We start from the raw sequence: 12,755 nt of genomic DNA on the forward strand, positions 1-12,755 counted from the left end.
GGTGCAGGGTTCAGGCTTTGGGATGGAGTTTGGGTGCAGGCTCTGGGCTGGGGGTGGGGGTGTAGGAAGGGGGAGGTGGTGCAGGCTCTGGGAGGGAGTTTGGGGATAGGAGGGAGTGCAGGGTGAGGGCTGTGGGGCTGAGGATGAGGGATTCATGCTGCGGGGGGGGCTCAGGGCTGGGGCTGAGGATTAGGGTGCAGGGGGATGAGGGCTCTGGCTGGGGATGAGGATCAGGGTGCGGGGGGATGAGGGCTCTGGCTAGGGCTGAGGATTAGGGTGCGGGGGGATGAGGTCTCTGGCTGGGGCTGAGGGTTTGGGGCATTGGGGAGGCTCAGGGTGAGGGCGGAAGGGCAGGGTAAGGGCAGCCTGCCTTGCCATTAGTGGCGAGCTGGCACTAGGACCCTGGGGCAGCAGACAGCCGTTCTGCCAGGAGCCGCTCTACTCTGACAGCAGGAGCAGGCAGGGGAGAAGCACACGCTGCTTTCTGTCAGGCAGGGAGGCGCTGGGGTGGGGTGGGGTGGGGTGGGGAGGGACATGCAGGAGGAGGGGTGCCGGCCGGGGCTGGGACCTGCTCCAGGCAGGGCCGGGGGAGAGACCCAGCTCCAAATATTGCTGGAGCAGAGCACCCGGCCCTGAATATTCCTGGAGCCCGGGCACCGCAGATGAATATAACCTGCTGCCTATGGTCCCAGGTGAGATCCCTGTGCCCTCCCGGCACCGACCCGACTGGAAATCGGTGGGTGCCCCCCCAGCCGGGGCTGTTCTGCGGCACGGGCCAGCCGGGCATTTCCAGCCCCTCGGCGCTCGGCAGCGCTTCACTTCTTCCTTAATAATCCCCACGGGTCACAGCAGTGTTTACTGTCAGGCATTTCCCCTCTTGCGCTGCTGGAGAGGTGCTGGGAGGGGCCAGGCAGGGGCTCCAGGCACCTACAGGAGATTTGTGTTGAGTGAAAGGCCCAGAGTGGCACAGAATGATGCGGTTTGAGCATTTTTATCCATTGAACTATTGAGAGATGTGCAAAATGATGGGGGTGGTGCCAGGCCATGGAGAGGTCAGATGAGAACTGTGACATGACAGCAGATGGGGAGATGCAGGAAGTTAAGAGCGGCCAGACCTGGTCAGACCAAAGGTCCATCTAGCCCAGTGTCCTGTCTGCTGACAGTGGCCAATGCCAGGTGCCCCAGAGGGAATCATCAACTAATCCATCCCCTGTCGCCCGTTCCCATCTTCTTGAAAACAGAGACGTGGGACACCATCCCTGCCCGTCCTGGCTAATAGCCATTGATGGACCCGTTCTCCATGAACTTATCTAGTTCTTTTTTTGAACCCTGTTATGGTCTTGGCCTTCACAACATCCTCTGGCAGTGAGTTCCACAGTTTGACTGTGCGCTGGGTGAAGAAATACTTCCTGTGGTTTGTTTGAAACCTGCTGCCTCTTCATTTCATTGGGTGCCCCCTAGTTCTTGTGTTATGAGGAGTAAATAACACTTCCTTATTTAGTTTCTTCACACCAGTCATGATTTTACAGACCTCTATTGTATCCCCGCTTTGTTGTCTCTTTTCCAAGCTATTCGAAAGTCAATGGAGGTGCTGCACTAAGGGAAGAAAAACCAAATGCACAAACGCAGGATGGGGGTAGCTGGGTTGGCAGCAGCACTGCTGGGACGGAGCAGGGAGCTGTGATGGATCATCGCACCCTCGACGTGAGTCAGCAACGCGATGCCGGTGCAAGAGAAAAGCAAATGCAGCGTGCGGCTGCACTACCAGAGGGGCAGCGCGCACGTCCCGGGCGGTGAGAACCGCTCTGCTCGGCGCTGGGCAGGCCGGGAGCTGTGTCCAGTTCTGGTCCCCGCTCCGTAGAAAGGAGGTGGAGACACAGGAAAAAGGATCCAGAGGCGAGCGACAAAGGGGTCACCTCAGCTAGGGCGCCCCCCTCGGGCGGCTGTAACAGGCCTCGGCCAGGATCAGCCCCAGGACGAGCAGGACCGCGGCGCCCAGCACCAGGCGGGCGATGTTGGCGTGAGTGAAATCCGGGCGCCCCGGGGGGCCTGCTGTGGGGGAAGGGGAGAGTCACTCGGCAGCTCGGACGGGGAGATCAGCAGCTGGTGCTGCCCTGGGAGCGGAGCCCCCGACCCCCCGTCCGGCAGGTCCGGCCCTGGGGCCTCAGCTTCCCCAACAAGGCGGTTGCCCAGGTGGATGAACAGCCCCTGCCCTGAGGCTCCCCCCGACTCACTCCATCCCCCCATCGCTCGCCCTCCCCCACCCTCACTCACTCGCTCATTTTCACCAGGTTGGGCAGGGGGTTGGAGTGCGCCAGGGTCCAGTTGCAACCGGGAATGCGGGTCAAAAACCGGACACCTGGGAACCCGAGCCCCAGGCCCCACCCGGGCACCGAGCTGGTCCCAGCCCCAGAGCCAGGCCCCCCAGATCCTGTCCCTCTCCTGGGACCCCCCAGTAGCTTCCAGGCAGCAACCTACAGGGCAGGAGGTGCCGGAGGAGCTGGGGGGTCTGGTGGTGATGGAGGGGCAGGTGTCTGGGCTCATGCACCAGGAGTCACTTCCTGCATCCCACCCAACCAGCCCCAACCACTGGGGGAGGCTCCTTGGGCAGCATGAGCCTTCCAGGGCTGGTCCGATGGTGATTCCCCCCCAGCCCCAGTACCTGGCCCCGCGCTGCCCGGGCGGGTGAGAGCTGGTGCTGCTCTGGGCTGGGTCGGGTCGGTTCCCCCTGCGGGAATAGAACCAGTGTCTGTTGAGGTGGGGGGAGGGGCTGAAACACTGATTCGGCGATTGCCCCTACCCCCCCGAAACTCAGCTTCAATCATCACTGTTATTCCCGGGGGGACAGGGTGTTTGTGTGGCTGGGGCCTGTGCCATAGGGAGCCACTGGGCCCTGACCCCTCCGTGCATCCCCAGAGCAGGGAGAGCCGTCTAGGGGCCGGGATCCCCCCTTCCTCTGCCCCAAATCTCCAGTGGCTGCTGCTCCCTCCTGGCTGGGGAAGCCCCCAGTGACCCCGTCCCCTCTGCTGGGCCCAGGGCAGAGCCTGGCTCTGAGCAACCCATTGGTGCAGAGCCCCCTGATGACCCGACTGGGTGTGGGGCTGGGAGCGGGGACGTGGAGCCGGGCCCCTCACCTGCTACCACCAGCTGCACGGGGTCACTGGGCTGCGAGGAGACGAAGGGCTCTGACCGGGGCCGGTAGCTGCAGCTGTAGCTCCCTCCGTGCTGCCGGCCCACGCTGGGGATGCGGAACTCGGCCCCGGCCCCAGCAGGGTCCATGTGTCGCTGTGGGTTCCGGTCTCCAGCCTTGTGCAGGAAGAACCTCACGTCCCGGCGCTGCCCCTGACACCGGATGGTGACGTCTGCCCCTGGGGCGGTGACCCCGGTGGGGCTCAGAGCAATGGAGGGTCTGGGTAAGCTGGGATCTGCGCACAGGAGACAGGCTGTGAGAGCCAGACCCGGGCACCCACCCAGCCACGGCCTCCCCGGCCGGCCTCAGCCCTGGGCAGATCCAGGGGCCCCCAGGCAAAGATTCTCTCCCAGATCCCAGAGCTCCCGCCACCCAGAATCCCGGCCCTGCGAGCTGGGCTCCCAGCCCCACAGACACGGAGCCGCAGCTCCCTAGTGCTTGGGATCCTCATACGCCGTGTGTGGCCCCTGCCTCATTCCCTGCCCTGGACAGAGCGACTCACGGGCTGGTCTCTGGCGCCGGCACCGCAGGCCCAGGGTTGCCGGTGCCCAGTTTTCAGCCGGAAAGTGGGTTGAACAGGGAACCTGGCAGTGCCGCTGACCGGACACTAAACCTGATTCCCTGCAGTACCTGGCCTCTGCCACCAGGGGGCGGGAAGAGCAGCTGCTGCTGGAGCCTGGAGGAGCAGTGGAGCCACTCAGCAGGGGCCCTGCCCCACTCCCTGCCCCACTCACCCCCCCCATCCCCACCCCTGAAGCCTGGTTCACCTGGCAGGGGGAGGGTGGTGGAGAGAGCAGCGAGTGACGGGGGGGGGGGGGGGGGCCGGGCCTCAGGAACAGGCAGAGCGGGGGATGGGAGAGGTTCCCGCACTCACTGTCCAGTTTTCACAAATTGGAAAGTTGACACCCTAGCAGGGCCTGAGCCCCCCACAGGAAGGGAGTCACCCCCTGGGAGTCATTATCCCCATTCTACATGGGGGGAAACTGAGGCACAGACAGACTCACTTTCCTCAGTGAGCTCCCAGGGGCAGGGACTGTCTCTTCACTCTGTGTTTATGCAGCGCCTGGCACAACAGGGCCCTGATCATGGCGGGGGCCCTACATGCTCCCCCAACACAAGGGATCCAGTGCTACTGAGGCCAGTGTGTGCAGACGTCTCCACTAACTGGGGGTGTCTCGGTTTGTGGGCGCTCGGCCTGAGATTCCCCAAGATTGAGGCCCCCACCACAAGTAAGGACGCTTTTGAAAACCATGACATGCTCCCAACACACAGAGTCTGTGGCTGTGGCAGGAGCTGGGCCAGATCTCCTGGGTCCCAGGCCAGCACCATGTCCACCAACCACTGAATCTCCTGCAGCCCCAGCCCAGCTGGGGCACTGCCTGGGGCAGGGCCTGGAGAACAGAGGGGAGGGGATCATGGGATTAAATAGCGACTCCCGGTTCCTACGCACAAGGGGGAGCGTTAAAGTCGCCTCCCTGCCCCGAGTCTCCAGGGGCTGCTGCTCCCCCATGGCTGGGGAACCCCCCAGTGACTCCGTCTTTGCTCCCCGGCCGGGCGTCCCCTCTGCGGGGTCAGGGCTCAGGGCAGAGCCTGGCTCTGAGTGTCCCATTGGCACCGAGCCCCCGTGAGGGTCTGTCTGGGGGTGGGGCTGGGAATGGGGACGCCGAGCCGGGCCCCTCACCTCTCACCACTAGCTCCGCAGAGTCGCTGGGGTACGACACGGCAAACGGCTCCGATCTGCTGTGATAGGAGCAGCTGTAGCTCCCGCCGTCCTCCTGGCGCACGTTGATGATGCGAAACTCAGCCCCAAACCTCACCGAATCCACAGGTGGGAAATGGTGTCCCTCTTTATTCAGCACGAACCGCACGCCCCGGCGCTGCCCCCGACACAGGACGATCATGGCTGCCCCCAGGGAGACCCCCCCACTGGGGCTCAGGGAGATGCGGGGTTTGGGGTAGCTGGGCTCTGCAGAGGGAAGCAGACAGGCCGTGAGACACAGGCCCCGTCACTCACTCCTGGGGCCCATCCTCACCACACGGCCTCAGTGGTGGCTCAGACCCGGCGGCCCTGGGGACGGGCTCCTGGATCCCTTTCCACAGGGGCCAGAGTTTCCCCTCAGCCCTGGGCTCACAGCATGAGACACGGAGCAACCCCAGCCCCTGGGGCCCAGAGCTCTGCTCCCCGGCGGGTGACAGGCCAGGCCAGTCTCCAGGGTCCAGTCACTCCCTGGCTTCTCTGCTGGGAGGGCTGGGAGCCAGGACTCCTGGGTTCTTTCCCTGGCTCTGGGAGGGGAAGTGGGGTCTAGTGGTGAGGGCAGGGGGGATGGGGACCAGGACTCCTGGGTTTTGTGCACAGCACCACCACTGACTTGTAGGGGACTGTGCAAGTCTCTACTATACACTGAGGTTTGCAAACTTCAACTCCACCCATCATCCCCTAACTGATGTGTTGCCCGGGAAAGGCCCCCCCTGCTCTGCAGCTCCCCTGGGGGCAGGTATCCCCCCTTCCTCTGCCCCAAATCTCCAGTGGCTGCTTCTCCCCCCTGGCTGGGGAACCCCCCAGTGACTCCATCCTCTGTCCCAGGCCGGGCATCCCCTCTGCTGGACCCAGGGCTCAGGGCAGAGTCTGGCTCTGAGCATCCCATCGGTGCAGAGACCCCCTGTGGGTCTAGGTGGGTGTGGGGCTGGGAGCCAGGACACTGAGCCGGGCCCCTCCCTCACCTCCTACAATGATCTCGACGGGGTCGCTGGGATACGACCAGTAACTCTGTTGCGTTATGGAGCGATAGTCGCAGGTGTAGCTCCCTCCATCTTCCCAGCTGACACTGGGGATGGGAAATTCAGCCACGGTCCCATCAGGCACCGTCTGCACCTGCGGGTTCGGGTGTCCAGCTTTACGCAGAAAGAACTCCATGCCCAGGTACCAACCCTCACAGCGGACGGTAACGCTTCCCCCGAGCGCCACCACCCTGCTGGGGCTCACCCGGATGGTGGGTTTGGGGTATTCAAGCCCTGCTTTCAACAAGAGACAGGAGTTAAACAGGGGAGACAACCTCCACCCACACCTCCCCTCCACCCCAATTCAGTCCATCCGTCATTTGGCCTCTCTAGGAGTCTGTCCCCTACCAGGGTTGGCACTGCCTGCCCATGGGGCTCGGGGGCAGGGGGGTCACCCAGACGTCGCTCAGGACCCGGCTGCATGTGAGATCACCTGCCCCCCCCGCCAGCCCGCCCCAAGGCCAGCCAGGGAGCCTGACCAGTGGGCCCCCTGCAGTTCTGCCCCCCTGCCCCAGGGTTGGAAATAGAGTCTGTGACTGGCAGGAGTCTCACAACACCCACCTTTCCCCAGGCCTTGGGAATCGGGGGGCTTTGAGTGCAGGGGAGGGAGCTGTTGGGGGTGGATCTGGGGACAGGGGCAGATCTGGGGGGTTCTCCCCACGGCTGCACTGACCGGGAACGTTTTGGTTCCTCGAGGGGATCTAGAGCCCACGGACGGGCCCTGTTAGAGTTTGTATGAGCTGAAATAAATCCACGGGCCTCCCCCCCCCACCCCGGATCCTCACAGCCTAGGGGGCAGGACATAGGACATTGAACCAAGGGACTGTTCCCAGCTGCTTTGTCAGACCCTGGGAGCCAGATTCGGCTCCTAGTTACTCCATGGGGGAGAGCACAGAAGAACGGGGCCGGGTCTGAGCTCCCAGGGCGAGTTTGGGTTGAGTTTTGGGGAAGGTTCAGGGGTCAGTTCCTCTTTTCCCCACCCCATGCATCCCCTCCCCCGTCCTTGATGTTACCCACCTCCCCACAGACTGATACTCACCTCCCCACACCCCGCTGTGCCCGGCCAGCCAGCAGCCTGGAGAGGAGACAGCTCGTTAGTGACCAGATCCCAGAGGGACTGGATCCTACACATGCCCTGGACTCAGATTCTGCCTCACCCCCACCCCCCATGGGCACACGCCCTGGCTGTCACCGATACTCACCGAGGAAGAGGACGATGAGAGCAAATGCCATGATGGGGGCAGCCAGGGGCCCCTCAGTGCTGCCACCAACACCCCAGTGTCCAGCTCCACTGAGCCCCAAATAAGGACCTCAGCTGGTGGCATCAGCTACAGGAAGTCAACATGTGTCGTCTCTTCCTGTGTCCATCACATGTTGTCTCTAATCTGCAGGCGAAATCTAGGGCAGCCAAAGCAAGCAAAGATCCCTTCAAAACCCAGGAAACCCTGGGCCCATCAGCCTGGCCAAGCATCATGCAGCTCCCAGCTTCTCTATGCCTCTGTGGGGAGAGGTCACCCTCAGCATTGGGGAAGGTGCATCGGGCTGGGAGCCAGGAGACCACAAGGTCTTGTCTTCAATCTTCCACTGACCACTGCAGTAGAACCTCAGAGTTACCAACCAACCACACCCCTCACTTGGAACTGGAAGTGAGCGATCAGATGGCAGCAGAGATAACTTAAAACACACCCAATACAGAACAGTTCTGTGTTAAACGTAAAGGGAAAGTTTACAAAGAAAGATTTGAGAAGGGAAGGAAACAGTTTCTGTGCTTGTTACATTTCAATTAAGCTGGTTAAAATCAGCATTTTTCTACGGCATAGCTAAGTTTCAAAGCTGTGCCAAGTCCATGTTCAGTTGTATGAAGTCAATGTTGAGTTGTAAACTTTTGAAAGACCTGTGTGACGAAGTGGGGAATTTTCTTTGTTTTTCTTTGTTTTTCCAGTGGGTTGCATGCAGAGGGGTGGGACTCAGTGTCCCCAGGTGTTACTGGTTTAATGATGGGAGGGGAGAGGGTGTTTGTGGTTACAGAGGACCGGAGAGGGAACTGGGACCCCAGCCAATGGTCTGGAGGATGGAGACCCCAGCAACTGGTGACCTGGTGACCCAGAGACCCAGCTCAGGACTCACAGCCGGTTCTGGCCAGTGGGAGGACAATGGGCTGCGGGGAGAGGACCCTGGTCACCTGACCAGCCGGTTCCAGCCAGAGGGGGGCTGAGAGGAGAGGAGACCCAGGCGACCCTGTTTCCCTGGAGAGAAGACAATGGACAGAGGGGGGGCTTGGGACCGGTGATCTCAGATGCCCAGCTGGGAAGCAGGGGGGGCTCGGGGCTGGAGGGGGGCAGCAGGCAGAGCCCACCTGGCTGCAGGGAGACTGGGATGTGCTGGGCTGACGGAGGCCAGGCCTGAGGCCCTGAGAGTTTCCTGTGCTGGGTTCAACTCTCAATAAACCCTCCTGTGTTACGCTGGCTGAGAGTCGCTGCGGGCTAGAGACCAGGGGGCATCAACCCTTTTGAGGGTAAAGAGGCCCCGGGGGTCCAGAGCGAGTGGACTCCTTGGGGAGGCCCACGGCAGAGACAGATGCGCTAAGGCTCAGAGAGGTGCTGCTCCAGGAGGTGGAGGGGCCTGACCCCGAGAGAGAGTTGACCCCCGAGAAGGGCTGTCTCACTGAAAGGGGAACCCCCCCACGGACTGCACGGGGCCAAGAGTGGGCACGATTGTGAGTCCATGACAGCCAGGGCCCCTCGCTCCTTATTCAGCCTCTAGTGCCAGCCACTCCTTTCCTGTTCAGTTCAGGCAGATGCCCCCACCGATGCTCCCTCCCTCCCACCAGTAGCTCCCTGTCCAGCCCCTGCAACCCCCACCCCATGCACTCCTTGTGCCCAGATTGCTGGGTCACACCCACCCACACTGCCCCTCCCTGATCCCAGCCAGGATTGGCAAGCGCCCGTGTCCAAAGGTGCCCTGGGAGGCTAGGAACTGGCTCCTGAGAGGGAAGCAGGGGGCGGTGCCCAGCCTTCAAAATAGAACCCAGCAGTCCTGGCTCCCAGCCCACCTGCTCTAACCCATCAGGCCCCAAGACCCCACTGCTGCACTAGGGGGCGCTATGTGCAGAGAGCAGGAGGAGGGGTCAGGAGAGGGGGGCTCTCCCCTGGCAGTCAGCGCTGGCCTGATACCCCAGTGCACTGCTAGGGGGCGCTGTGCTGCAGGGTGGGGGGGGCAGAGGTCACTAGGGGGCGCTCTCCCCAGCCGTCAGTGCTGGCCCCAGCGCTAAGCAAAGTTCCAATTACTCCGGCAGAGAGAAATCCTGCAAACCCCTGGGCAGGAATTACAGCCGTGGCCGTCGTCACCTCCCCACCGTGTCCTCGGCTCCATGGACCTCTCAGGAGACGTGTCGGCAGCGGGGTGGGTCCTGCTGGGGTCTCCCTGGGGTCGTCCCTCTTCCATATTGTGGTTCTGACCCCACCTAACACAGAGCAGCCAGCCAGGGTCAGACCAAAGGTTCATCCAGCCCAGTGTCCTGTCGTCCTCCCAGCAAACAGAGGCCGCGCCCCACCCCCTCCCCCTCCGGCCGGGGTCATTCCAGGCTGTGTCTGTGTCCCGTTCCCACGGCTCCGCCCCACAGGGCCCATGTGGGTCCCACTGCCACCCTGCACAATGTGGCCCGGTGTGAATCCGGGTCACTGCTGGTGGGGCTTCGGGGGGATCCCTTTCCCCTGCCCCTCCCCCAGGGCAGCCCCAGCCGGAGCCGGCCCCCGTGCTGGGCAGTGATGTGGGTGGGGGGATCCCGCGGAGGGGGGCTCCCCCACTAGGGGGTCCTGTGAGAACAGCTGGTGCCCCCCCCAGGAGCCCACTCGCATATCTACATCCAGCCCCCTGCTGGTGTGTGTGTGTGTGTGTGTCCTGCCCCCTGCTGGTGTGTGTCCAGCACTGCCCCCTGCTAGTGTGTGTGTGTGCGTGTGTGTGCGTGCAGCACTGCCCCCCATAGGCGGCAGGTTTGTATAATTTTTGGTGGGGCCTAAAATGGTGGTGCCCCCCCGCTCCCGCCCTGTAAGCCGATATAAAATGAAGCTTCAACGCGTCAGTGCCACAAGATTACAAGGGTCAATTAAAAGTGGAAAGTCAGAAGCAGCACTTGCCTACTTCAATATACAGTATTATATTTTGTTGCACCTGTTGTGATGAAGTGGGAATGTTCTTAATATTTTCTCTGAATACTGTGTGGGTGCCTCAGTTTCCCCTGCAAGATGCCAACTGAAGGTGTTGGAGACAAAGAGATCAGGTGGCCTCCTTGTCCGGAAGAGACACAGAGGCCAGAGGAGGGAGTGTCAGTTTGGAGCTGGCTGGGGAAATGGGGAGAGACCCAGAACTTGGTTCTGGGCTCCCCACCCCCCAAGATGGACCTGACAGAGGGGTTCTGTTTTCTGTACCAACAAGCTCTGTTTAAACTGTGTTCCCGTCATCTAATAAACCTTCTGTTTTACTGTCTGGCTGAGAGTCACATCTGACTGCGGAGTTGGGGTGCAGGGACCTCTGGTTGCCCCAGGACCAGCCTGGGCAGACTCACTGTGGAAAGTGCATGGTGTGGAAGGGCTGAATGCTCCGAGGTCAGACCCAGGAAGGTGTAAGCTTCTTGCCCTGGAGACAGTATGCTGCAAGACAGGAGACTCCCCCAGAGTCCTGACTGGCTTTGTATGGAGTTGTTCCAAAGCATCCCAGCATCCCCTTCCACACCGTGCACTTCCCAGAAGTCTGCACAGGCACTGACACTCCCTCCTCCGGCCTTTGTCTCTTTTCCAGGCATTAGGAGGCCACCTGATCTCTCTATTCTCCAACACCTTCAGTTGGCACCTTGCAGGGGAAACTGATTTGGGAGAAATGAAGTAAAAGCTGCCCAAACCGAGCTTGAGCACTCCTGAATTTTGAGGTGTTCAAATCTGGAAGGCAGGTGCTGGGGGTGGGAGAGGGCTGTGGGCTCCATGGGGGAGCATGGCAGCAACTGTCTGGAGCTGCACGGAGCCAGACACACTGGTCTGAGTGGCACAGTAAGCGGTTTGGGGGTTGGAGAAGAGGTAGGGAGTTCCGGGGGGCAGTCAAGGGACAAGGAGCAGGGGGGGTTGGATGGGGCAGAGGTTCGAAGGGGCAGTCAGGGGACAGGCAGCAATTGGATAGGCATGGGAGTCCAGGAGGTTTATCAGGGGACAGGTAGGGGGTGGGGTCCTGGGGGGGAAGTTGGGTGGGGTCTCAGGAGGGGGCAGTTGGGGACAAGGAGAAGGGAGGCTTAGATAGGGGCTGAGGTCCCAAGGGGCAGTTAGGGGCAGGGGTCTCAGGAGGAGGTAATCGGGGAACAAGGACCAGTGGTGCTTAGATAGGGGGTGGAGGTCCTGGGGGGCAGTTGGGGCAGAGGTCTGGGGAGGGGGCAATCAGCGGCCAGGGGCTGGGATTCAAAGGGCTCTGGGCTGCTGGCAGCTGCGGGGATCCCAGAGCCCTTTAAATCCCAGCCGCGGCCGGGAGTCAGAGGGCTCTGGGCTGCCTGCAACCGCGGGGAGCCCAGAGCCTTTTAAATCCCAGCCGCAGCCGGGAATCAGAGGGCTCTGGGCTGCCCACTGCGGCAGGGAGCTCAGAGCCTTTTAAATCCCAGCCGCGGCTGGGATTTAAAGGGCTCTGGGCTGCCTGCAACCGCGGGGAGCCCGGAGCCTTTTAAATCCCAGCCACAGCCGGGAATCAGAGGGCTCTGGGCTGCCCGCTGCGGCAGGGAGCCCAGAGCCCTCTGATTCCCGGCCGCAGCTGGGATTTAAAAGGCTCTGGGCTCCCTGCGGTTGCAGGCAGCCCAGAGCCCTCTGACTCCCGGCCGTGGCTGGGATTTAAAGGGCTCTGGGCTGCCAGCAGCGCAGAGCAGGGGAGAAACCTAGCTCCAAATATTGCTGAAGCAGAGCCCCTGTCTGTGAATATTCCTGGTGCTAAAGCCCCAGGAGCCCATATAAGTTGGCGCCCATGCTGCCCCCTGCTGGCTGCCCCCAGCCCAGGGCAGCATGAGACGCTCCCCAGGGCTCAGGTGATGGGAAGGAGGCCGGGCCCTGGTACTTTGCAGCTAGTCCCGTCCCGGGCGAGCTCCCTGCGCGCTCCCGGCACCGACCCGACTGGAAATCGGTGGGTGCCCCCCCAGCCGGGGCTGTTCTGCGGCACGGGCCAGCCGGGCATTTCCAGCCCCTCGGCGCTCGGCAGCGCTTCACTTCTTGCTTAACAATCCCCACGGGTCACAGCAGTGTTTACTGTCAGGCATTTCCCCTGTTGCGCTGCTGGAGAGGTGCTGGGAGGGGCCAGGGCAGGGGCTCCAGGCACCTACAGGAGATTTGTGTTGAGTGAAAGGGCCAGAGTGGCACAGAATGATGCGGTTTGAGCATTTTTATCCATTGAACTATTGAGAGATGTGCAAAATGATGGGGGTGGTGCCAGGCCATGGAGAGGTCAGATGAGAACTGTGACATGACAGCAGATGGGGAAATGCAGGAAGTTAAGAGCGGCCAGACCTGGTCAGACCAAAGGTCCATCCAGCCCAGTGTCCTGTCTGCCGACAGTGGCCAATGCCAGGTGCCCCAGAGGGAATCATCAACTGCTCCATCCCCTGTCGCCCGTTCCCAGCTTCTGGCAAACAGAGATGTGGGACACCATCCCTGCCCATCCTGGCTAATAGCCATTGATGGACCCGTCCTCCATGAACTTATCTAGTTCTTTTTTTGAACCCTGTTATGGTCTTGACCTTCACAACATCCTCTGGCAGTGAGTTCCA

At 61.7% G+C, this 12,755-nt stretch overlaps 1 protein-coding gene across 1 annotated transcript; it reads right to left on the reverse strand.

Annotated features, from left to right (window-relative positions):
- Nucleotides 1-1,921: 1,921 nt before the first annotated feature.
- LOC123349991 (immunoglobulin superfamily member 1-like) lies at nt 1,922-7,201 on the reverse strand. Its single transcript, XM_044988325.1, has 7 exons — nt 7,171-7,201; nt 5,912-6,202; nt 4,872-5,093; nt 3,693-3,866; nt 3,265-3,425; nt 2,479-2,509; nt 1,922-2,052 (listed from the first exon to the last, which is right to left on the reverse strand). Exons 1-7 carry the CDS (start codon nt 7,199-7,201, stop codon nt 1,922-1,924), a joined length of 1,041 nt encoding a protein of 346 aa, XP_044844260.1.
- Between the last annotated feature and the right edge of the window lie 5,554 nt (nt 7,202-12,755).

Source organism: Mauremys mutica, chromosome 15 (assembly GCF_020497125.1).
Source record: "Mauremys mutica isolate MM-2020 ecotype Southern chromosome 15, ASM2049712v1, whole genome shotgun sequence".
NCBI lineage: Eukaryota > Metazoa > Chordata > Testudines > Geoemydidae > Mauremys > Mauremys mutica.